This window comes from Balaenoptera musculus, chromosome 6, assembly GCF_009873245.2.
Source record: "Balaenoptera musculus isolate JJ_BM4_2016_0621 chromosome 6, mBalMus1.pri.v3, whole genome shotgun sequence".
Classification (NCBI taxonomy): domain Eukaryota; kingdom Metazoa; phylum Chordata; class Mammalia; order Artiodactyla; family Balaenopteridae; genus Balaenoptera; species Balaenoptera musculus.
The window spans coordinates 29,606,795-29,632,194 of NC_045790.1; the positions used below are offsets into that span (position 1 = coordinate 29,606,795).

General features: G+C 40.8%; 1 protein-coding gene across 1 annotated transcript in view; it reads right to left on the minus strand.

Annotated features, from left to right (window-relative positions):
- The window catches only part of LOC118897357 (aminopeptidase O (putative)), a 380,228-nt gene that overhangs the window by 62,624 nt on the left and 292,204 nt on the right, over positions 1-25,400 (minus strand). Inside the window, exons 12-13 of the mRNA XM_036856496.1 lie at positions 21,501-21,563; positions 21,025-21,096 (exon numbers count right to left, since the gene is read on the minus strand). Of these exons, the coding sequence (XP_036712391.1) occupies positions 21,025-21,096; positions 21,501-21,563 (135 nt within the window). The remainder of the gene's footprint in view (positions 1-21,024; positions 21,097-21,500; positions 21,564-25,400) is intronic.

Below are 25,400 nucleotides of genomic sequence, written 5' to 3' on the forward strand. Positions count from 1 at the left end.
AACATTATTAGAAAATCTACAAACTTTGATCAGTGCTAAAACAGCCAGTAAAATGCCAGGTCTCTCAAACGTGGCATGACAACGTGTTTGGCACGACACCAAGTGGCCTGGAGTGATGAACGGATGGCAGGTGTCCACAAGCTCAGGAGGGCATTGACAGCCCAGGTGGGTGAAATGCAGCACGCAGGGAGAAGGGAGCTTACACCTGAGGGCTCCGACTAACTCTACGCTGCTAAGAAAATACAGGCTGTGGAAGGAGCTGCTCTGGTGTGTAACAGGGCACGCGGCTCCTCGTCAGGCACACACACCGACAAAAAGGCAAAGGCCAGGAAAGTTGAGACTGGTAAAACGATTTAATGTCTGCATCTATGCAACACCCCTAAGGAATTCAGTAATGTTATCATGAGGCCCAAGAGCTTAATTCTTCACTCTCATCTCTGCTCTATACCTCTCGACCACATCCCTTCTCAAAAGTATGTGGCTGGCCTCTTGACACCACTGAGAGGGCACATGGTGACAGGGATGATTCTGCATTGGTGAAGGCAGCCAAGTACAGAAGGTTACATCCTAGGGAATGTTACAGAACCCATTAGAGAATCGGTTTACAGAAAATGAGCACAGATCAATGACATGTAGCAACCCCCCCAATTATCAGGATGCTATGCGCCATCTGCATCACCTGAGAACTGCTACTGTCACCTCTGTCGCGTCCCTCCACACACACACATTTAATATTTCGGTAATATGAACCAAAAACCTATCGTAACTTGGAGCCCATGGCTCTCATGATAATACAAACAATGCCTCACTTTTAACACTATCTTGAAATGAAATTTTTTTTAATTAATTAATTTATTTATTTTTGGCTGTATTGGGTCTTCCTCGCTGCGCGCGGGCTTTCTCTAGTTGCAGTGAGTGGGGGCTACTCTTCCTTGTGGTGCGCGGGCTTCTCATTGCGGTGGCTTCTCTTGTTGCAGAGCTAGGCGCTCTAGGCGCGGACTTCAGCAGTTGTGGCACACAGGCTCAGTAGTTGTGGCGCACGGGCTTAGTTGCTCCGCAGCATGTGGGATCTTCCCGGACCAGGGCTCGAACCCATGTCCCCTGCATTGGCAGGTGGATTCTTAACCACTGTGCCACCAGGGAAGTCCTTGAAATGAAATTCTTAAATACCATAACTCACATAACACATATGATGCGGGGACCTTAATAGAATGCCTCATCTCTAACATAAAGGAGAATTAAAAGGAAAGTGGGTCAGAATGCATTAATACGGATTTCAGTATTTCCAAGCCTAAATACCCTATAAGACATAATGAAGCAATGAGAGGCCTAGGGAATCCCCATAAACACGCAGCTATTAACACAAACTGAAGTAGGTGTGAGATGTAGTTACTCATACACAAAAGCATTCCCACTGATGACAAGATTTTCCAAAATGGCAAACAACTCTCGGGAAAATTCAACAAAATACAATCTTCCCAGATTTATCTGGCACTTACATTCCTAGATAATTCAGTAAATATTAAAACTGTGCATATAAAAGAGCTTAAAGGTTAAACATTAGACACAGGTTTTTCACCCGTGTAACTCTCTAGCAGACACCTGAAGACCATGTGGAAGGCAGAATAATTGCTCGCCATGCTGGAAACTGCTGTGCATTGCAGGCATAATGTTCCTGGACTGAGGCTGAGGCCACTAAAGGCCAGGAGCACCCCCAATCACTGTAACACCCACAGCACCCCCATGGGGGTGATTCTGACCTGGGAGAACCACCTTTTCACCAAACTGCCCCCACAATGACAAAGTGCCTATGGAAGCCAGACTAATTCATGCAAATTGTATCCAGTTGAGGTTGTCTCTTCAGCTCTCAGATCATAAGAAAATCATCTCCGCCACTATTTCCCTCCCAGACTTCTGTCACTTGGTGCTTGGGTGCCTCTCATCCTTTCCTCTTGTTAGGTCACGTGCCCTCTCTGAAGGGTATTATCTTTAAGCTGGTCATTGCTAAAACCCACTTTGAACAATCACAAATTCAAAAGACAAATGGGCCTGTAACGAGTGTTCTGAGACTCATGCTTCTGCTCATACCCAAATATTGGTCATGAACCTCACCCATGATGAAATGTCTATTTTACCAGAATGCTCGGTCATGACTGAGTGTATGACTGACTTAGAAAAATAAGTTTATTTGATAAGCTCACTGCCAAAATAAAACATACCTGCAAATCCTAGAATAAACAAAATAATGAGCAACTTTCACCGCTTGGTCCTGAACGTGCACAGTAATCCCTGCCATGTCAAGTAATGTGACAAATTCTTCCTGTAAAACTTTTGTGAGATCTTTGGAAATAGCCCAGATTCATACAAACATCCCTAATTGCATTTTTAATAAAGAACCCTTAAAAGCTACCTAATTCTGTAAGCTAGAAACTTTACCATTTAATTATTTAAAGCACCATAAAACATGGTTCTATAGATACATGTGTCTACTCCATATTAAAACAGTGTATATAATCAGAAATATAAACTTACAACCTTTGATTTGAATAACAAGCGAAACTAAAAACAGAAAAGTGCAAAAAATAAAATCCCTTCTAAAAGTAAACTAATGTTTAGACAATTAATGTCATTTAATTATGATTAATTAACACACATACCCACACACACACCCCCTCCATACTTTATATTAAGTTTATAAGAAAAAAACATAATTAAATGGAAAGTTGTCAAACTATTGCAAGCATGCCTGGTGGCAGAACCAAGAGATTAGAGAGGATAGAGTACCAAGGACTACAATTTTAGTTAACATGTGTTAACGATGCTTGAAAAGTTGCAAAAATCTAAAATTGTTCCTAGCTTTCTTCTGTGCAGAAGAATATAAAAAACGAGTCAAAGGTTAAGATTATTCCTTAAATATGGCCTGTGATAGGGATGTGGAGAAACTGGAACCGTCATACATCACTGGTGGGAAGGTAATATGGTATACCCATTTTGGAAAACAATCTGGCAGGTTCTTAAAAAGTTAAACATAAATTTACTATATAACTTCTAGGTATCTACCCAAGAGAACTAAAAGCACACACACACACACACAAAACCACCCCAAAACACAATAAAAAACTCCACACATGTCCACACAAAAACTTGTGTGAGTCTTTAAAGATAGCCCCAAACCAGAAACAACCCCAACGTCCACCAACTGTGAACAGACAGACAAAAATGTGGTACAACCACACAATGGAATACTGCTCAGGAATAAAAAGGAACAAACTACTGATACACACTACAATGTGGATGAACTTCAAAAACATTAAGCTAAGTGAAAGAAGGCAAACACGTAAAAACCACATATTGAGTTATTCCACTGACATGAAATCCAGAAAAGGCAAACCTATAGTATAGAAAGAGAAAGTAGATTACTGGTGACCTAGGGATTGGGGAGGGGGTGAAACGGGGAGTGACTGCTAATTGTCACCAGGGATCTTTCTGGGATGATGGAAATGTTCTAAAACTGGATTCTGGGGATGACTGCACGACTTGGCAAATTTACTAAAAACCAGTGAATTGTACACTGAATTATATGGTATGTACATCACACCTTACACAAGCAGTTAAAAACATATATATACACACACAGAGCCTACAGCTGAAGCCCTGCACAGCTACAAAGTGTTAAATCTGTGTTTTGGTTGTCCCTCTTACTTTCTTGACTCCAGAGTGGAAAAGATGACATCAGGCTATTAACATTATGAGAATGCAGAATTTTGCTATTCAATTTCCTCTTAAAGATAATAAAGGAGGATGAGGGGAGGGAATCATGCAGGGGGAGCAAATAAATCTGCTCTTTCCTCATTATGGAGTTCAAACCGGGTCACGGCCCTATGAGCTGGTAACCACGAGTAGCTTACTTATTACTGTGCGCTGCCGGCTGGGGCGGTGCTGGGGTCTGGGAACAGAGTCCACCACCCTATGAACACAAGGCCTTTGTAATGGGCAAAGCCAGGCCAGGCATTAGGCTACGCACGACAATGGGCACGCTAAACAATTAGGAAATGAGAAACTACAGAAATTCTTATGTTTAGTTCACATACTAAAATCTAGCAAGAGGGAGGGTATATGGGGATATATGTATACATGTAGCTGATTCACTTTGTTAGACAGCAGAAACTAACACACCATTGTAAAGCAATTATACTCCAATAAAGATGCCCAAAAAAAAATCTAATACAAGCCACTTACCTCCCAAACCTCAAACTTAGGTTTTATTTGTTAAAATCAATATCAACTTAATAACTTTACATAATCAAAAACCTGTAAAACAGGCACACCATGTATGATACCCTAAGACAACCTATGTTGCCTCCCCCCCCTCCCATCTCTTAAAGAGCCAACTTGCCAAGCACCTATTAAATACACTCACTGCTTTACTCAGTTGGGCCTTACAGCCAATGTGCTAGCTCTGCTTTGCAGACTCATGACGGGCCTCTTCGCAGCAGGACAAGGGACCGGATGGTACCGTTACTACAGACAAGGAGCGGGCTCTCTGGGGCCACGTCTGAGCGCTGTGAGCTGACAGTACTCACTGATGGAAGGCTGGAAGGGGCAGGGTGACAAGCATACGGAACAGCCCCTGCTGGAAAAAGGGTCATGAAAGAGCTAAGTGCGAGGATAAGCTAGTCAGAGTCTCTGTAGTTTTCTGAGCATCCATAGCCAGGACACCAAGACTGCCCCTGCCACCTACTCACAGAAGTTCCCAGCTGGAAGCTGCAGCACATGTGCCATGTCCAGAAGACATGCATTTTAGGACCATCTCATACGTCCCTGTACAAAAGTTTCTGAATAGGAAAAAAAAATAATAATAAGTACATAAGTGATAAGAGGACCAAGCTGATAGAAACGGCATGGAATTATTTTTAGTTGAAGTGGATAGGATCTCATGAAAATGAAATGTTGTGGAAAAGAGTATTCAGGCAGGAAAAAGGAAATACTATATTTATCCCCTTCTCCCCCACCACTCTTGAGCATTTCCTCTACTTTGAGAAGAAAGCAATAAAACTGTTTTCCCTCTGCTCAGAGACACAGTGACTCACAGGCACCACTAGCATGGGGAACCCCACGCTTGGGCCCGGAGTACAGAAAAACGCCACCTGACAGGGGTCACACATATATACGGCTGCACACTACTGCAGCGCTTGGGTGAGTGGCACCCCCCCTGGCCTGTGAAATCCTTCCAGCGGCTCTCACTGCTCTGCCTGGGAGAAAACGGGGAGAATGTCCCAGCGGCCTCCTCAGGGGCCCACACTGCCCCTGACTGCTGGTGAGCCTGCAGCTGAACTACTGCTCTCTGTCAACAGAGGTAAGAATATTCCAAGAATGCCAAGGACTAACAAAATGACCAGCACTGTTTTCTCATGATTCATTCCCCTCGTCCACATCCCACTTTCTCTCTCATTCCTTAATCTCTATTTAAAATAAACTTCACAGGGGAAAACTAGGGATCAGGTGAGTAAAAGCAGCTACCTGCATAATCTGATAGAGCTAGCTGGCTAATATAACATTTGACATGAAAATTATCCTGCATAAAAAAATACTTCCCTTCCCGTAAAAAATTCAAGCATGCTCATAACTTAGAGGGCATGTGGAGCTCCTTAGCAATTAAAAAGCCAAAGTCAGTCTACAGGGTTTTGTCCAATGACCCTTTTAACTACTTGAAAATTATATCTAATTATCAAATAATGTTATGGCTTATCAATAAAGACTTCTTCCTAAAAAAATATTGATCCTGGATTTACATAAGCAAGGAAATTCGGAGAAGCCTTTTGAAAATCACGCACAACCCATTACTCATAGTTGAGACAAACACTGGGCCCATTTCTTCTGTGTCTGGGTGGGTTTCTATTAGTAAGTCAGCACCTGGGGAAACTTACTAACTATTCCAAACCAGTTCTACATAAGAATAATAGTTATTGTCAACTCAGACCTCTATAGTTACAGGGTGTATGGGGATATCTCAACACTTGTCTTTAAAAGCTTCCTGGAATTACATAGGGCTCAGGAAACCAGCAAGCACTGTACTTCTTGATGGTCAGACTTTTTGCAAATTGAGATCACTTTAATTAAGAACTGAACCCAAATCAATAAAACCGCTCTGATGATTTCAACTAAAATTCTCTTTGGAGCATCCCAGTGGAAACTTCCAACAGAATGTGAGGTAGTATTTCCCTGAGGCAGAGTGGCCCCAAACAGCAGATCCTGCGTCAGCTTGGGAAACAGGTGCACCTCTAGGCATGGCTGGGACCTGCCAGAGAAGTAATGGGGCTGCCTCCCCGGTCTTAACTCTGGGGATACTTCAGCTGGCCCATAGACACCAGGCTGATGTTCCAAACTCATGCCCTTAGGGCCATTCTTCCCGTGGCCACATTTCTTGGTCTATCCTATTGGTTCTCAGGGTTCTCATTAATATACCACGGATGACAAATGACTTTAAACCCTGATAACAGCATTGTAAAAGCCCATCACCACCAACATTAATAACTACTGTTGGTGAGCAATGACGCAGTGGCAGCTCTTTGCTAAATGCTTTACAGTAATTATTTTACAGGTGAGGAAACTGAGGCTTAACACAGGCTAGTTTATTCAAGATAAAAAAGCTAGCAAGGGGTGAATATGGGATTTCAACCCATCTGTCTGACTATGAATTCCATATCATGAAGGCCTCTAGGGGGAAGGAAATGTACTTTACGATTTCAATTTACTTCTAAGAGCGCAGATGACCCACAAGGCATTAGCTGCGGCCATCTCCAAAGTTCTGTGGAGAGAGAAGCTAATGGAAACCACACATGTTCTGGGAAAGGAGAAAAAAAGTGTCCATTCACAACAGATTAACATTTCTCTTGCCAAGAAAACTAGAGTCGGGAAACTGCCTGGGAAGTAAATGCTCTTGACAAATGAACTCTTTATACTGAGCTATTGTTAAAACTGAACTATTGTTAAAATAGTATTTTATTGTTCACTTATTTTAATTTTGAATTATTTCTGATATTACAATTTACTATAATGAGCTGTCTTTTTAAAAAAGGAAGTATTTTTAAATATGCTGTTAACAGTTTTTCACAGGAAAAAGTCCCACCAAGAATACAACAGATATACTTCTTTATTTTTAACCCTCATTTAAACAATGTGTCTCACCCTCCAAGACTACTGGAAGATCACTTTAAATACAAGTAATAAGAATACTGCAGGTCAAATATATTTATAATACATTCCCCTCCCCTTCTCTGTAACAGTGTATGATTGCAAAACAGGTCTGATACAAAAAAATTAAAAACCGAGCAACTATGAATACATGTTCAAGAACTACAACAATCATTTATGGTTATTTTACTCTCTTCTCCTCCTCGTCCTGTTCAAGAATTTGAACATCAGAGCAAGGAGTCTTGTAGCAACAAGTCAGATTTCCTCTCTTCTTTTATCTTGAACTTCATCAGGATTATAGCACTTCCCAAAAAAATCGAATGTGAAGTTAAGCAAAAGTAAACAAAAACGTATCTTTCACCTTCTGTTCTGGAGCCAGGTTTGCTCCACCTTCACTTTTTCCACTGAGCCTCTCCCTAGGACGGCTCATGATGACAATGACTTTGCATTATGCCCACGGCAGTTCTAGGGAAGCATGAGTCAGAGGCAGAAGCAGACGCAAACAGCGCCAGTTCTGGAAATAGCGGCTGCAGCTTTCCTCCAAGATGGGAGATAGTGGTCACAGTCTCGGCCCAAAACCTCCCCTGCTCAGAGGTCAAAGGCCAATGAAATGGTTAAAGTGTGTGTGTCTGCGTGCACACGCACCCAAGCTCTACATGCACAGTGGTACATCAGTGATCCTTTGATGGAAGATAGTTCAGCATCATTTAGATTCATCTTATGATAATCTGGTGCTCTACGATTAGGTAATGCTACTGTTGACCATGCCAGTGACTTAATCTCTAATAAAGACTCAAAGTATGCCAGGGTTAGCAATACAGGAGTATCATCCAGTGCCTTCTCTCCAGCAGCTTTCATTTTGATGGAAACAAAGGGAAGGGCGCCTTCGACAAGTCTGAAGCAGCTCAGTACCTACCTTTTCTTTTCACCTGCCCACTTGAGACTCTATCTGCCAGTTGTACTGCAGAAAACACACAAGCAGTTTCTTCCGCAAACCATAATATTCCTATTCACTTTGTCCTGCCAACAGTACAGAGAGATCTGGGGGACTAAACCTTTTATAACCCAAGTTCAGCATTTATTAATACTGTTTTGGGGGTAGAGTTGGTTTCATTTGGCCTATAAGCAAATAGCCAATTCAGAAAGATTACAGAAAAACTTCACTTAACTTTAAATTTGCAATACATCAAGGTATGAATATATTTAAACATGGAAAGCAGCCTTGCATTTTAGAAAAAATTATAATGTATTTATTAAAAAATATCTGCACAGACTTAAGAAAAGGCATTTGTGAGAGTACCTTTACTGCATTCCAAAATAAAATGGCTTGTTATCTAGTCACACTATTGTTTGATTAAAAACAGCAAAAACATTTTCATGTCACAGTTGTTTGGTCCATGACAAACATCACAAAAACCTCAAATAACCTATGCCCTGTAAAGTTTACTAACTTAATATGAAAAGCAAAATTTCACACCAACCCTTGAAGACACCTGTCTCACCACGTAGTCTTACCCGCTCTTTGGAAGGCCTGAGCCTTCAAAATCTGACCCAGTCCACACCTAACCAAGCCAGGATGGGAGAGTCCTCCATAAACCATGAAAAGGCCCTCACTCTGGACGAGTTTCTAAGCCACAAGGGGTGGCCTTGGAGGGGCAGCCCGAGTCTCCCAGACCTTGCTTCCTGCCACCCCCAGGTGTCCGTGCCCCAGAACATGATAAAGACCAGCTGCACACGTTTCTCCTGGCCCAGCATCCAAAGCTGTTCCCCCTTCCACAACCCTACTTCGAGGAGCTGCCCTGGCAGATAGCTGAAAAGAGCACGGGGGGACAGAGCCGGGCCTGGTCCCAGGCCAGCACTGTGGACCCCCATGTTCCCACAGGTGAAACAAGGGTTGGAGTCAGAGAAGCAGTAAGGCCTTCCCCCAGTCTAACAACTCCAGTCCTGTACAGCATTCCAAATAAAGCGCTGAAGTGAAGCGTGAGTTGTTGAGCTCTCCATGAGATGCTCTGCCCCCTCTGTTCACTCTTGTGGCCCAGCACACTCAAGTGTCAAGGACTTCAAGTAGCTTTCATAACATTTTATTCACTAGCACACTCCTCCAGGTGCTTGATTTATCATTTTTCCAGGAATTTTAGACAGCTCCTAGCTGGTGATTTTATTTTCTTAAGTTACCTGAACTTTTTAGTTCTTTCTGATGTTCTGTGCAGCTGCACTACACAACAATGCTATTTCCACAGATCCAAAAACTATGTTCTAAACCATGTTAGAAACTCAAGATGACCAAGAACCATTTTAGAGAATATAATCATTTCAAGACAACTACCTGTACTAGGATTCACTTTTTGTCAGGAAATAAACTGAACATTGCAACCCTGCCTAGTGAAAGGTAACAGAGGTAGTTTTCCCCTTAGACCAGAAACATACTGCAAAATGACAACAGAGGAGAAGGTATGCCCAATACTCAGTGCCATTCATTAGCTCATATCTGTATAAGCTCCACCAGCCTTCAAAGGAACTTCAAATCATAATAGTTTGGGGAAAAGAAATAAAAACAATGACTTGAGTACAAAAAATGATTATAGACTGATTTTAAAATGGAGCTTTGCTAGAATAGAAATCTTATCAACAGCCTGAAGAGCACTTTGAGAGCTTCCTGTTTGGAACAAGAACAATGACAATTTACTATACTGTAGTAGACAAACTGAAGAGAGATGCAAATGAAACAGTAGAGTAGTGCTGAGAAATAGGACCGGTCTTCTTGAATAAAGTCAAAAGATAGAGACAAAACATACAGACTTGTATGAGTACTACCGCTATATTTGCTGCAAACCAAAGAACAATTACAGGAAGAAATCAAGGCTGGTTTGTTGGGGGGGGGGGGGGTTGTTTTTGTTTTTTGGGTTTTTTTGGTCTGTAAATAAATTTAAGAATGTTTTCCTATCTCACTACTGTGGAGAAGGAAAAAAAAAAACAAATGAATGATGTCTATCCACATGCTATTAGGTAGTCAGTCTTTCACCATCTTATTTGAAGAGGTGCTCCAAAATGTACTAAATGCTTCGTAAGTGCCAGCTGTTTTAGATAAGACACCTCACTTAACTCCCACAAGGCTCTGGCAAGACGAGTATCCAGCCCCTTTGACAGGATGACACGTGGTGGTACAGTCATCAGGGGTCCACCTTGGGAGCCAGGCCCAAGCCACCCAAGGTCTGCAAGCCACCCAAGGTCTGCATACTTCAGGAAGGGTCACCTCTCCAAGACATTAGCACCCCTCTGCAGAAAACAACTGGATTTCATCAGACAAAACTCCAGAGACATAAGAATGGATCATTCTACAAAGATCAAAAGAAAGGCACACCTAACAAGGCTACGCAGACAAGGAGGACCAGGTCACAGGGAGACAAGAGTCGGAACAAATGTAGGTCACGACAACTCCAACTGACACGTGAGGACTCTAGGCTCAGTGACTCACTTGGGGATCTTGGGTGAGACATTCAGATTTTCCATTTACTGCACTACTGCCTTCTGATCTGCAAAATGGAGGACAAAAGTTTATTAGGATTATCTAGATACTTACAGATCCTCACAAGAAATAAAAGTCTTAAGTATAAAAAACATGGTTTAATACCCATGAGAATGGCTAACATAAAGAAATCTGACAATACCAAGTGCTGATGAGGAAGCACAGAAACTGTAACCTTAAACATTGCTGGTGGCAATTTTTAGTAGTTTCTTAAAAATTAAACATACACCTACCAAAAGGCCAAGCCATGCCAGTCCTAGGTATCTACCCAAGAGGAATATGTCTACATGAAGGTAGTTAAACCACTATTCTAACAGCCAGACACTGCAAAAAATCCAAACATCTATCAACCAATAATAGATAAAGAAAATGTAATACATCCACACAACAGAATACTTCATAATAAAAAGGAACAGGGACTTCCCTGGCGATCCAGTGGTAAAGACTCTGAGCTCCCACTGCGGGGGGGCACGCGGTTTGATCCCTGGTCGGGGTAAGATCCCACACGCCGTGGGCAACTAAGCCCACGTGCCACAACTACAGAGCCCTCGTACCGCAACGAAAGATCCTGCATGCTGCAACTAAGACCCAACACAGCCAATAAATATTAAAAAATAAAAGAAATATGGTATTCCTTATTAAAAAAAATGCTTGTTTGACTTATAGAAAGATACATAAAATGATCAATGATTTGGATATACACTTAATGCCATTTTTGTGGCCTACCTCACAAGTTCATTTGTTCTCATCACCAAAAAATAAAAGGAGTATATAACTGTTCCTTAAAATACTATAAAAAAAAAAAAAAAAAAAGAGGTCACCTGTGGTGCTGAAAACACGTGGAATACTTTCTGAATAAGAGAACACAACATCCAAAAATCACAAGAGGGGGCAACTCTGAAGAGCTCTGGAACTTGAAGTCACCACCCCTAACTCTGAAACATTCTCATTTCTCATTTTGCCTTGAAACCAAATATTTAGGGGGAAGGAAAAAACCCAAAACTGAATGATGCAAATAGAAGGAAAAAAAATAGAGAAATAGAATGAAAAATTTACATCCTCAAGTTCAGAGGTAGCCTAAACTTGCTGCAGCACTTTGATTTCACATTAGTGAGCCAAAGAGAAATACAGCTTACCCTTGAACAATGTGCGTTTAAACTGCATGTGTCCACTTACATGTGGATATTTTGCGTTAGTAAATACTACAGTACTACATGATCCATAGTTGGTTGAATCCAGGGATGTGGAGGAACCTCAGATATGGAGGACTCACTGTAAGTTAGTTATACCTGGATTAACCTCCAGGTTGTTCAAGGGTCAACTATACTGACTTCACAGTTTCAGTATGTTCTTATAAAGACAATCTGAATTTTGAGCACAGAAATTATGGCATCCTCAATTCTACAAAATAACAAAAGTTGAATGAACTGGAACACATATTTGTATCCTGCTATTAGCCTGGACAAGGCTTGTGGATAATGCAAATAGCCCAAAGTGATATGACTTCCTTTCCTTATGAGATCCAAATTGCTCTGTATACATACCTAATGTACCTCTGATACAGGTTTCATTCAATTCTGTTTTCTTCTGTTTCTGGTTTTTTACGTCTCAACTGTAAACTCTCTGAGGACTGTTTTCCATTCATCTCTGTACTCCCTACTCCTTACTCAGGGTTTTGTGTGTTGTGGGTATGCAATGAAGTTAGTAAATAAATTGTTTAAATAAATATAGAATTTAATAAGGAATGCATTACACAGAATCATAAACAGTATTACATTTCTAGCCTTGGGTTTCCAAATCATTCTGATTCATAAGTGTCAGAAGAATTTTTATGATGGGTTCCAGCCTTACTTGCAAAACATGGATGCATTTATTTTTTAAAATCACATATTCAATAAAGACACTAACACTATTTATATGTACGTCAATCAAACCCCTATCTGTGCTTACAAATCAGGTAAAAGCATTAAAATGGATTCAGTTAATTCAATTACTCCATTTCCCACCATAACTTCCAGGCTGCATGTGTAAAGGGCTGCTTTATCAAAACAAGGCCCAGGAATGGAAACTCTAGTCCAGGGTAGCCTCAGGTAAAATGCATCATATACTCATATCCTTAGTTTGTGCTACATTGGTTTGGATTTATTTATCACATGCTATCTTGTAAATGATCTTTGATATGCTGTGTGTTTTATCTCCCATGGCCAGAAATGACATCTCCTGTTTCTTTGGCATTTTCCAGCAGCTTCTTACACAGGGCCTTATATACAACAAATCTAAGAAAATATGTTGACTGATTAGACTGATTTAGGTTTTCAGCTCTCTTCATTATCTGAAAAAATACAGTCCTTTAACTTTTTTTCCTCTGCATTGTTTTATGCACATATAAGCTAAAATCACATAAACCCAGAGTTTTGTGCGGGAAACTAACATATGACAGGAAAGAGTATGAGAAGAATACAATGGAGACGGAGTTTTCTAAATGAGATGCTTGCAAAAAGCACCAGTGCTTTTAGGCCAGCAATTCTACCCGAGTGGATCAGGGTGAGTTTATTTACTGCCAGAATACAGACAGAAGACTTCAGGGTATCCACTTTAGATTTCTCACAAATATAAAGCCAACTCAAATCCGACTGACTATAAAATGAAGTACTGTAAATTTTAAAGTTCCTGACAACAAAGCACTTTAAAGGGTAACAAGAAAGTAAAATAAATTTAAAGCACTTTATATACAGTATCTCACTTGGTCTTCAAATCCACTCCCTGAGCAGGCAAAAATAGTTATCATTATTCTCATTTTACAGATGAAGAAAATAAAGCTCAAAAGCAAGTGACAATTGGGAAAACGGACCCACAATGAGTTATATTAAAGACAAATTGGGGGAATTTACAGAAAAAAATCTGGGCATCCAGGAAAAAAAACCAGGTCACTCTGAGGAAAAGAAATGAGGCCACTGTCAAACTTCATGCAAGACAATGGAGGAACACATCTAGGATACTTAAAGAAAATATGAGCCAAGGATTTTATGTCTAGTTGAACTGACCCTCATGTATAAAGAACACAAACTTATAAACATACAAGAACTCAGGAACTACTGCTGCCCCAAGCTCTTCCTGAGAAATCTACTATAAAACTGGCTTCAAAAAACCAAAATGACTGAAGATCAATAGAAAGGTAGATGATGAGCATTAAATATAGACGTACTTGCAGAATTAAAACTAAGTGATTTTATAAAGGATACAGTATAATATGTAATGGTTACATGCTCTGACATTGTAGGTACAGAACAACTATCAAAAAGGGGAGGGGGGATGAGAAGATTATATGAAAAATACTATTAGTTTGTTGACTGTGTCATAGGTATTTATCTGGAAGCTGAAAGATAACACCTCAAGTCACAGGATGGAAGTCAGAGCGGGGTGGGGCAAGAAAAGGTTAGTATCTAATTTTACTATTGCTCACAGCAGGAAATCAATACACATGAGCAAAAAAAAGTGGACAAGAGGCAGAAATGTGTTATCATGTCAAAGTAACCATTAGAACAAAAATACAAGCCTTCCTAAATGCCAAAAAATGGACAAAAGAGAAAAAATGTATCATAAAACTGTAAATATTAATTTTATAATTAATACAAATTGGCTTCAATGGCCTAATAAATAAAAGGATTTTCAGATGAAAGCAAAAGTCAAGCGACAAACTTAAGGAGCACATAATTAGGTGGCAGAGTTGGGATCAGTGTCAGTCTTCCTGGCTCTGAGCTCTCTTTACAGAAGAGATGAAAAAGATGACCCACGACAGCCAGGAAAGCTCTACCAAATGTGCTTTAATGGAAACCTCCGTCATTAGAGAACAAAATGAAAACCTGGACATTTAAAATTTTTTTAAATGCAAAAGCCAGGTATAACTTTACAGAAAGGTACCATCTGTAAGATTCACTCATCTAATTCATTCCACAAATATTTACTGAGGCTGTATGTGATCAGGTCCTTTTCTAAGTACTGGAAACACAAGGCTTGAGTGTCATTTTTCCTTTGTGCAGAGACCCAGAAATATAAATGAAGTACATGTTGGCTAGACTTAAAGACACATGCTAGTGTCGGCCTCCTAAAATAGAAGATTAATGGAAACAATGACAGGCCCTAAACTACACTGACACCAGTAGGTGCTACTAAAATAATGCATCTTATTAGTGCCATATGATACCAGGCACAAAACAGCAGCTCATTAAAATGCCTAAGATGAGAATGATTGCCAAGTAAAGCATTCTGTCACAGGAATGTAACTAATGCTTCCTATAAAACTAAAAGTCACAAAAATTTCCTCTGCCCGCCTCCCTTTTCTAGCCAAACTCTTATGTTTTATATTAAAATGGCTTTCATCTCTCACGGCACATAAGAGTTGATGGCTGCTGGCATCAAATCTGCTAAAATCAACAATGGTGTAATTATCTGCACACTTTCAAGTGTTTCCAAAATACATGCTGGTTGAGATTTTCCTAACTTAGAAACGTATGCTTTATGCTGGTGGTCTAGGAATGTCAATAGCCTGGGTTAAAAAGAATTTTTAAGTCTTGCCCAAAGCATTCTTTTCTACAACAATTATTCGATTTGTTTATGACTCATCTACCTCCACAAAGCATCTGACATATCATATTGCTATTTTGTGAAACTACTTTAATGGTACAGTTACATGAGTTGATACATGTAAAGCACTGAGAAGAGTGCTTGACACATGACAAGTGTCAGCTATTATTACAGTAATAGTTCCATTCAAAGATTCTTTTTAAAATATGTGAATAAGTGCATGAGGGTAAGTGGATGACTTTTAAATTTTACCCATCATGCCAGCTGAAAATGGGAAGGAATTTTAGTACACTCAAAATTCGCACTTTTCTTTAAAGAACTGCAGATTCTTTAAAAAAATCTACGAAATAGATGAAAATTTAATGCTATAAAATTATACAGATCAGACTTCCTTCCTGAGGCTACCAAAAATACATTTTATCAGCAATTCTTCCTTGGTCCAGCTAAGGAAAAAAAAAAAAAAAAAAACAACAACCAAGATCTTGTGAAACCAGATCTAACCTGAGACCTGGTAGAGAAAATTTAATAAGTTATGTATTTGTTAGGGATTTACAAGGAAAAAAGGGAGACGCACAAAAAAGACTGAGTTCCAAATATTTCAGCAATAAAATAATGAATTGCATATTAACAGTGCTATAATTACCCCTTTTGTTTGGTTTCTTTGTAATTATTTTTAATAAATTATTCTAAAAAAATAAAAATAAAAATAAAATAATAAATAAATAAATAAATTATTCTGCCTCCTCCTATCACTCAAGTAAGATGTCATCCAAAGGCACAATCAGTACAACACAGGACACAAAGCCACTCACTGATAGGGAAGGCGTAAGAGAGGGCGGCTGGTGCCTCAAGAGCTGTGACTCATTAGAATCCATAAAGCTTTTCTACGAGATCAAGTATCAATGAAGCTATTGTAAGAGGTTACAGCTATATAAATGTAGACTAGTTATGAATTCTCACATGGCAAGAGCATTTTCGAAAAGAGGAAAGGGCACCAGTGCCTGGGAAACCACTCAACACGAATGCTGCCTCAGTTACATAAGAGTGGCTGCCCACACCTACCATCTTGCTAAAGGCAGGTAGTGCCTATAAAGAGAAGGGACCCCTTGGTTCAGCACTCCCTAAATTCATCTTGTGCCGTTTTGCCAAGCTTTGTATCCTAAGAGCTCCAGAGTCAAGCCTAACACCGTTGCCGTCTGCTGTTACAGATCCAAGAAAAAAACCAGAAAATTTTTATTAGTCTTAGATACTGTTTTCCAGAAATCATAAACCAAATAGAAAACAGATCTTTGTCACAAAAGACAAATAGCAGTAAAGCACTTTATTAAATAGTTTAAAATTTGTACCTACCTTTATCATTTTGAATATTTCAATATCAGAATTGTAATAAAAACATTCTCCTAGAATGTGTAAAATTTTAAAAGGAGCAATAAATGTGGCAAAATGCATAAGCCAAGTTGGATTTAAAAAATCTTCTGTGAATTATTATCAAGGTTATCAATGATTTCAGTTCAGAATCAAGAGTGCGGAAAGAACAAATGAAAAAGCTGAGTGAAAATGGTCCAGAATTTAGGAAGGATATTATCACAAAGAAAACAGTTCCAGTATCTTTCTCTCAAAGACTCAGAAAATAGAATTTACCATTTAGATCCCACTAAAATGGCCGCTAAATACTATAAATCCAGTTTCACAACCATCTTTCTAGATTTTCATGTTTTACTCAATATTTCAAGGAAAATTTCACCAAATTTTAAACAATTTTATGCTTACGGGTATTATTTTTCAGGTTCTGGCAGAAAAGAATAATTAAGGTAACCTTAAAGGGTGCTTTTGTTGGAGACCATTTGCACCTAGCGTTTCTTATGACTAATCGTAACAGAGGCCAATCTTACCCTCGCCAAGACACTTGCTTGTAAACAAACTAACACACATGAAGGAGCGCTTGTTAATAATAACAGCAAACCTTAGTATTGTTGAATTTTCAATGTTTTGAAAGTATGCCAATGAATACTTCTGACATCATCATATTACTTACTGATGACTAGAAATGAGTATTTTTAAAATTTTTTCTATTTTCAGATGTGCATGAAGTAGAAAAGGTGCTTCTTTCGAATATGAAAATTGGAATTTTCTTCCTCTAAAGAAATCATAATGCCAGTCAGATATTTTCTTCAAATATATGATTTCATAAATTATTATCTAATCCTTAGAATACTGATTAAAGAATTATCAAAAATGCTGTATTATCATGTATATATTTATAAGAACATTATATTAGTCCTTAATCTTTCAATATGATAGATAATTTGTATTTATCTTTGAACCAGTTAAAAAGCAGAAAAAAAAAATGTGTGTTCTTCCAAAACCAGTAGTCATTTAGTAAAATCTATTAACATTATTTTAAAAAATATACATTATACAATTCACTGTGGCAATCGCCATTGTTTAACTCGCCCCTCGCAGAGCAGGCTGATCCGTTCATCCTAGTTGTTCTTTGTATAGTTGTTCACATTCCCCTTGCCTTTCTGTTGCATAAATTATTCAAACTAAATAAAAGGAACTCGAAATAGTGAAAAAGGAAGAATATCAGAACGTAAGGAGAAAATACCTGAGGACCAGAAGCAAAAGAGAGGTGAGTTTTGCAACTAAAAATGAAGAAAACAAAAAACAATGTAAAGGAATTCAGTTACACCAGTGGAAAAAGGGCTAAAACATAAAGTAAAATGGAAATAAGTGTCAGAGAAAATAGGAGAAAATGCAGACAAAAGAATGACGCATCTACAGAAAAGACAAGAAATGAAAATCCAAAAGACAGCATAGAAAGACAGTAGAGCTATCTGGTGGGTGTGTGGGAATGACACAACACAGCAGTAGGCCAGGAAAGGCCAGGAGAGCATCTTAAATCACTTTTCCGGTGGTACCTCTCATTCACCCAGCTTACTTTATTTCATTATTCGTTATTTTAACCCACAGCTGAGCACAGTATAAGTTTGTTTTGCTTCTCCTTCTGAGTTCACTGAAAACCTCAACTAGTATTTCAAGTTACACCAGGCTATGCCTACCACTGAGCGCCTTCAAGATTTTAAGGGGGGAAAATAATCATTCCTGTAAGATTCCATTCTTTAACGTTTAACTCCTCACTAAACGCCCCTCTTCAGACTCTGGCCTTGCACCACTGCTTTCTGTTTTCCTTCCTCGAGCAGGTCAGTAAAAATCAGAGGAAAAATGTTATGACCCTAGCATAGTTAAATACAGACCAGTCATCCCACAAGTTCACTCATCAGGGCTGAATCCTGCCTGAGGCCTGAAGGTGCAAATACAGACTTAGGGGATGGAGGAAAGGGCAGCAGGAGGGAGAGAAAGGGGCAAAGACAAAGTAGGCAAATAAAAGCAATGGCTAGATTTTAAATGTACAACCAACCAGAAACGACTAAAACTCATATTCTTATTTTACAGTTACATAAAATGAATAAAAGCAGAAAACGCCATAGTTTTATTCTAACGTTGCAGAAAAACAGTAAACGCATGAAAAAAGAAAAGTTGACTTCTGGCATGGCAAACATTTAAAAAAACTTACTAAACTCAATAGTAAGTTAACTACCTAGATTCCTAAGAATAACAGGTTCAAATCCCAGCAAAAAGTTAACAAATGACCTATTTGAATACTCATAACCACAGAATTTGATCTGCATTTTGGAATAGACACTCGGGCAATCAGAGGACACACCTCGGCTACCAGCTGCAGTATAGCTTCTGTGCCTTTCAGAACTTGTTCTCATGCCCTTGGCAGCTGATCGTTCCCCCTTTCTAAACCCTGCCCTTGAAAATACTGCATATGCTTTGCGTCAGTGAGCTCCAAACTCTCTCCCTGGTACGGCAGAGGCAAAACAGTGGGCAAAGAGCTCAGCTGCTGTGCAGAACCAGAAGAAAAGACGGGAGACGCTGATAATTAATACTGTCTGATACAATTCTGAAATTTCCCACCTTCTTGCCCTGCCCACCTCCACCCTCAAAGCTAGTCAGCTTTAAGCTTCATTCCTGGAAAGGAAGCTCAGCATGATGGTCTCAACCCACTTCATTTTCATGTCCTCCTCAAAATTGCTGCCCACAAATTCTAAGGAAAGTCAAAAGTGCGTCCTCCCCATAAGCTCCAACACAACAGCCTCTCTCAAGGAGAAATGGTTCAATGAAGAACTCCAGTTTTCCCGGAAGGCAAAATCCTCAGTCCCTACCCTTCTCATTCTCAGAAGGCAGTGGTCAGGTCATGGGTGTCACAGATAACGGTTACTTCAAATTCAGATTTTGGTAGTGATGGTAGCTGGTAATCCACAAAGATAAGGGCTTCCCCTTCTTTTATGCATGATACATTGTGTGCTTGGGTAATCTTACTTTGGGTTTAAAAAAATAACAGCTAAAAAATATTTTTTAAAATACTAAATAAGCCGTAACTCTTTTTCCTTCTTTGGACATTTTATGGTCTCATCTATCCATCACCTCACAAACATTTTTAAAAACACCTAGACCATGAAAGTTAAACAAACACGACCTACCATAGCATGTTAAGGTATGGTCAGAAAACTCAAGCCCGTTCAAAATGACAACTTTTTCTATTACTGTTTAACTGAAGTGACATATATGACTCTTTGTTTAAAGAGTCACACTCTTCACACACTGGATGTCTCCTTACAAATGACTATACTCCTAGGCCAGTTCTTTTTGCAATTCTCTCAGAAGCTGCCCTTGGTATCCTTAAATGCACTCCGAAACTTTGGTATCACCTTCATTATGATGTGCTTTGTGCACATTCTCGGACGCTGCAATGCCCATACTAAGGCAACACATCACAGAAGTTGGCAGCAATGCTATCAGCAAGAATTTGGCTTCAGAATCAGAAGTGATTCATCATACATTCTAGCAGCAGAAAAACAACACACTGCTATTTTAATCCCTTGGTGCTTTCAAGAATCAAAAAACAGTAAAATAATTAAAGCAAAAGCAACAAAAATCATATCTGCTGTAAGGTTTGTCAAAACATTATTCACTTTTAAGAGTTTTCAACGAAATCACTCAGGAAACAACAGACTACTTACCTTATTTCGTATTACTTATTACAATGACAAATCAAGTTTTGACTTAACACTATTTCAGGAGAAAACAGGTAGTCCAAACTTCTGCAAAGTAGCATACTGAAATTCTCAGTGTAGAAAAACAAACTTCTCATTTGCATTAGTAAATAAAATCTCTCCTACTGTTTCAAAAGTAATACACTTCTTTCATCTTCTCTCTCCATTTTTGAGAGTACTCTAAAGTCTAAATGAATGAGTGTGCTACTGTCTCTATCACGACCAAGGAGAGAAACCTGATAACTGTGGGTGACTTATTCAGAACAACCCCCTTTTTTAGAGGTAGTTATATAATAATATATTACCATAATAAATACTACTGGTCTAATGTAATAATGGAACTCGCTTATGTCCTAACGCTCTATTTAATAAGCATGAAAGAAATCTCTATCCCGGGTCATTCTAACTTCCTGAGAACACAGTACGTTGATAGTCACTAGAATTATCAACCAGCGTTTCTACAGAACTATCCAGGTAAATCTAACGTTTACTGCAAACTTAAAAAAAAGCTACTCTGTCGTTGCGACCAAGTATTCAGGGGCAGACGGGGAGACTGATCAAGAACTCCATCCAGTGCTCTCTTTCGGGGACCCCTACCTTTTCCAACACTTCTGTCTCCTTTCGTTTCCGTTTTCGGGGTCTCCTGTTCACTCGGACCCATTTGGCGACCTGAAGTTCAAAAACCACAGGGCATTTTAAACACAGAACGACGGGTCCTGAGGGCCGCCCCTCAGCGTGAGAAAGAAACGATCGACAGCCTCGCGACATAGCCTTCCTCGGCTTCACCTGGGGGAGCCACAGGCACCCTTCGGGGCTCGCGGGGCCGCCTCAGCGCAGGGGGCCCTCGGGTCTGCGGCGAGCCGAGGCCGCGACCTTCGCCCCGGCCGCTCCCTCCTTCATGGGCCCGATTTGCCGCCCCCGCGCCGGTACGAGCCAGAGCCCCCGAACGAGGGCCATCTTACCCACCGCTGCCGCGCGTCGCCGCCGACCGGGGTCTCCGCGCCGGGGATGCAACGCGCGACCCACCGCCCGGGGAGGGAGGGGAGCCCAAGGACCGCGCCGCCCGCACTCACCTCGGCGCTCACTTGCCGCGCGAGCCCGCACTCCGCCCCGGCCAGGCGCTCCCTCTGCAGCGGCTGCGGGGGAAGGGGACAGAGTCAAGTTTTTCCCGGGAGCCGCCCCAGCCTCCCTCCCCCGCGCCCCACTAACTCGGCGCGCCAACCACGTACCTCGCCCGCGGTAGGTGAAGGTGGGAGCCTGGCGCCGGAACCCGCGCCCAGGGCCGTCCGCCCCGCCGGCCCGCCAGAGAGCGGCGAACGCTCGAGGCCCGCAACACCTAAGGCACACCGCGGGCGGCGGGCGAGCGCGGGGCCGGGGCGGCGGCGCGGGCGGCGGGCGGGCGCTGGGCGGGGGCGGGGCCTGCCTTAAAGGTATAGGCGGCCGCGCCGCCCTCCCCGCAGGTCGCCTCCGCCCCCACCCCCGCCGGCGCGCCGCCTGTGTTATTGTTCTCTTCGCAAACATCTTTCCTCTCCTCCCTGCGTCCTGCCCGCGCCCTCCCACGCGCGGGCCGATCCCCGGCGCGCGCACTTACCTTTCCAGCCCACAAGCCTGCGGGACCCCGGGTACCGCGAAAGGGCTTCTTGGCCGCGGTGGGAGGAGAACTGCTGCCCGCCGGCAGGCGAAAAGGCTTAGCGGCAAAAGCTCTCTCAACCCCCGCGGCCAGCCTGAACTCGCCCTTCGGGTCAGAAACCTAAGTGTCCAGATGGCCTTCGCGGAGGGAAAGGAACTTTCCTAATGGAGTTTTCTCTGGGAATGGATTAGACGCCATTGAGTTGACCTTTTTCAGTGGCCCCTCCGGACTCCGGGGCGGTGGCAGGTGACCTCCTGGGGGAGAAGCCGCGAGCGCGTGAAAGGCGAACCCGGAGCTCCGCCCGCGCGTCTCGGGAGCTAACGCGCTCTGGGTGAGCGCGGCCGGCGCAGCGCTTGCCCGGCCTGTGGACCCTTCCAAAGAGACTAGTAGAATTTAAGAAGGGGACAATACGTCTTCATAAATAGGGGTAAACTTTCCACTCAGTTTATAAAAGTGTGAGATACCCTCAGTTTTTTCCGCCGACCCCCAAAAGGCTTTCTTTCCATCCTCATCAGAAGTGGGCTGAACCAGCCTGGGGGGGTGAGTGCTTTGGGAGAAGAGTCGGGTCGCACTCGCGTTTGCTGATGTTGACCATTCCTTTAACTTTATCGCATTTCTTTAAAGAAAATCTGTCTTGCCCTCTCTTTATTGCTACTCCATCCTTCTTTCAAGATCAAAAGCTTTAGATCAAAGCCAAGATCAAACTCACTACTTTAAATAGAAGCAACTTTGCCATGGAGTATTTTACACAAAGGGGAGCTTCTTAATGGAGACATCAGAGTGGAAAACTTTATTTTATCCCTTCATCCCAGATTCATAACTGGACTAACTTAAAATTACATTGATGATGCACTTCTGTTTCCTAAAACAAACAACAGGACTGCTCAAACGGGAGATTCTTGACTTGGTGTTTGTGTTAACAGGAATTAAAAAAAAAAAAAAAAAAAACCTATGTAGAGTTAAATCAACATATTAACCGTTATTAGCTAAGTGCTATGAAATGCATGCTCGTTTGCTAAAGATTTTTTCAAGGTGTTATCGAATCTTTTTATATATAATGTACAACCATCACATACAATTTTTGTACTGTAAAAGAAATGCACAAAAATAGATAGGCTTGCAAGCCTCAAATGCACATCCATATAGGCAGGTAAAAATTACAAATGATGAAGTGGATTATGTAATTGCAGAGCTGCTTAATTTTAAATGGAAATAAAACTTTGAACTATTTAAGCTTCCATGCTACTAATAACAGTTCCAGAATCAATAGAGATCTATCACTGACTGACATTTCCCTTTACCCACTAGAATTTTTTTTCTTGGGAATTCACCATGTCTAAGATCCCTGATACAAACAGTTCAATATTGATGTACAGTGCCATGCCTAAATGGACTTCTCTTAAGTGTCCTCTTTGTTGATTTAGCAACAATTTAAAAACATGTAGTCTTGGAAGAAACAAAAACCAAAGTAAATTCCAACAATCCAGCAGCAGGAAGAAAGATAACTATTGCAAATTAAACCTTATACAGACTTCTATGAAAATCTGCTGTTACAGCTGGGTAGTTAGTACTTGAAAGCTTTTTCCCCTTATAATTTTCATCTGGTTGTGGTCTCAGATACACACACACACAAGATTGTTCCTCATTCTAAAAATCCCTTTGAGCCAGTGGAAAGACCTTAGGAACTGAGACCTGGGAACACCATCTCCGTGCCACTGACAGTCTCCTTTCTTGCTAGCACCCAGTTCACAGAGAATCTAACGGTTTCTGGCACAAGCTGAGCAAGAAAACATCCTACTGTTACTCTGCTCTTCTAGGACTTTGAGTGGGTAGCAAAAGCTGTGGTCCATTCTAAGTGCCTACTAACTTGTCTCCTTGTTTGTCCTCTTGCCCCCCAAACCCACCCCCTCAATCTTTCTTCTCCACAAAGAAACCAGAATCGTATTTACAAAGGTAGTTCAAATGGTATCACTTTGCTTTACTGAGAATGCATTTCCTTCTCTTTTTTGCCTGGTTGGCTCCTACTTATTCTCTAGTGCTGGGCTTAAACAACACTTCCCCAGAAAGGTCTTCCTCACTCCCCAATCCAAATTATGTCATCCCACTATTTTTTCCTATTTATTTCCTTGAAAGTAATTATCTTTTATAGATATTTAAAATTTTTTATTTTTATTATTTTTTAAAATAATTTTAAAATTATTTATTTATTTATTTATTTTTGGCTGCGTTGGGTCTTCATTACTGCGCGCGGGCTTTCTCTAGTTGCAGGGAGCGGGGGCTACTCTTCGTTGTGGTGCGCGGGCTTCTCATTGCGGAGCACTGGCTCTAGGGCTCGTGGGCTTCAGTAGTTGTGGCTCGTGGACTCTAGAGCACCGGCTCAGTAGTTGTGGCGCGCGGGCTTAGTTGCTCCGCGGCATGTGGGATCTTCCCGGACCAGGGCTCGAACCCGTGTCCCCTGCATTGGCAGGCGGATTCTTAACCACTGCGCCACCAGGGAAGCCCTAAAATGTTTTACTTTTATTGAGACATTATTCTTTAGAAAAATTTGTGCAGATAGCACAAAATTCCCGTGTGCCAACATAACCCCCAGTTTCCTTTATTATTAATTTCTTGCATCAGTGCTGGGAATTTGTTACAATTAATGAACCAATATTTGATACATTATTAAGTAAAGTCCATAGTTTACATTCGAGTTCACTCTTGTGTTGTACAGTTCTATTATAACTATTTTTTATTAATTTATCGAATATCTATTTCCCCGACTGGATTTTAAGGTCCAGGAAGAAAGAGATCCTGTCCCTTCTGTTCCTGATTTTTGTCCAGTCACTAAAAACACTGCCTGGCACATAGTAGATGCTCAATAAATGTGTTAAGTAAGTGAATGGAAGGATAAAGGAATAAATGACTGAATGAATGGCATATGAAATTTCATGGGGGAGAATCTTAAGAAGATCTTTCTAATTAACTCCTGCTTGTGTCTCTACTAAAATATCTTAATTTGTAAAGAGCACAGAATTATACATTTTTAAAAAGGAGACACCATGGGTTATCAGTTACATTGCCAGGGTACTTCTAAAATGACCTTTTTTTAAAAAATAAAATAAAAATAGAAATGGGAAATAAAAGTTCCTAATTCCCTCATATATTATTCACTAAAATTGTATCCCAAAATGGTGGTAGGAGCTGAATTTAATCTGGAATGAAATATTAACATATTTCATGACCCTGGAAAAGTATTAATTCTCTTTGATCATGTTCAATATAACCTCAACACGTTTCTCCTTTTGTCCGCCTAAATCTACCTTTCTTCATCAGGGGACCCCAGTGAAGGTAGGATGTGGAG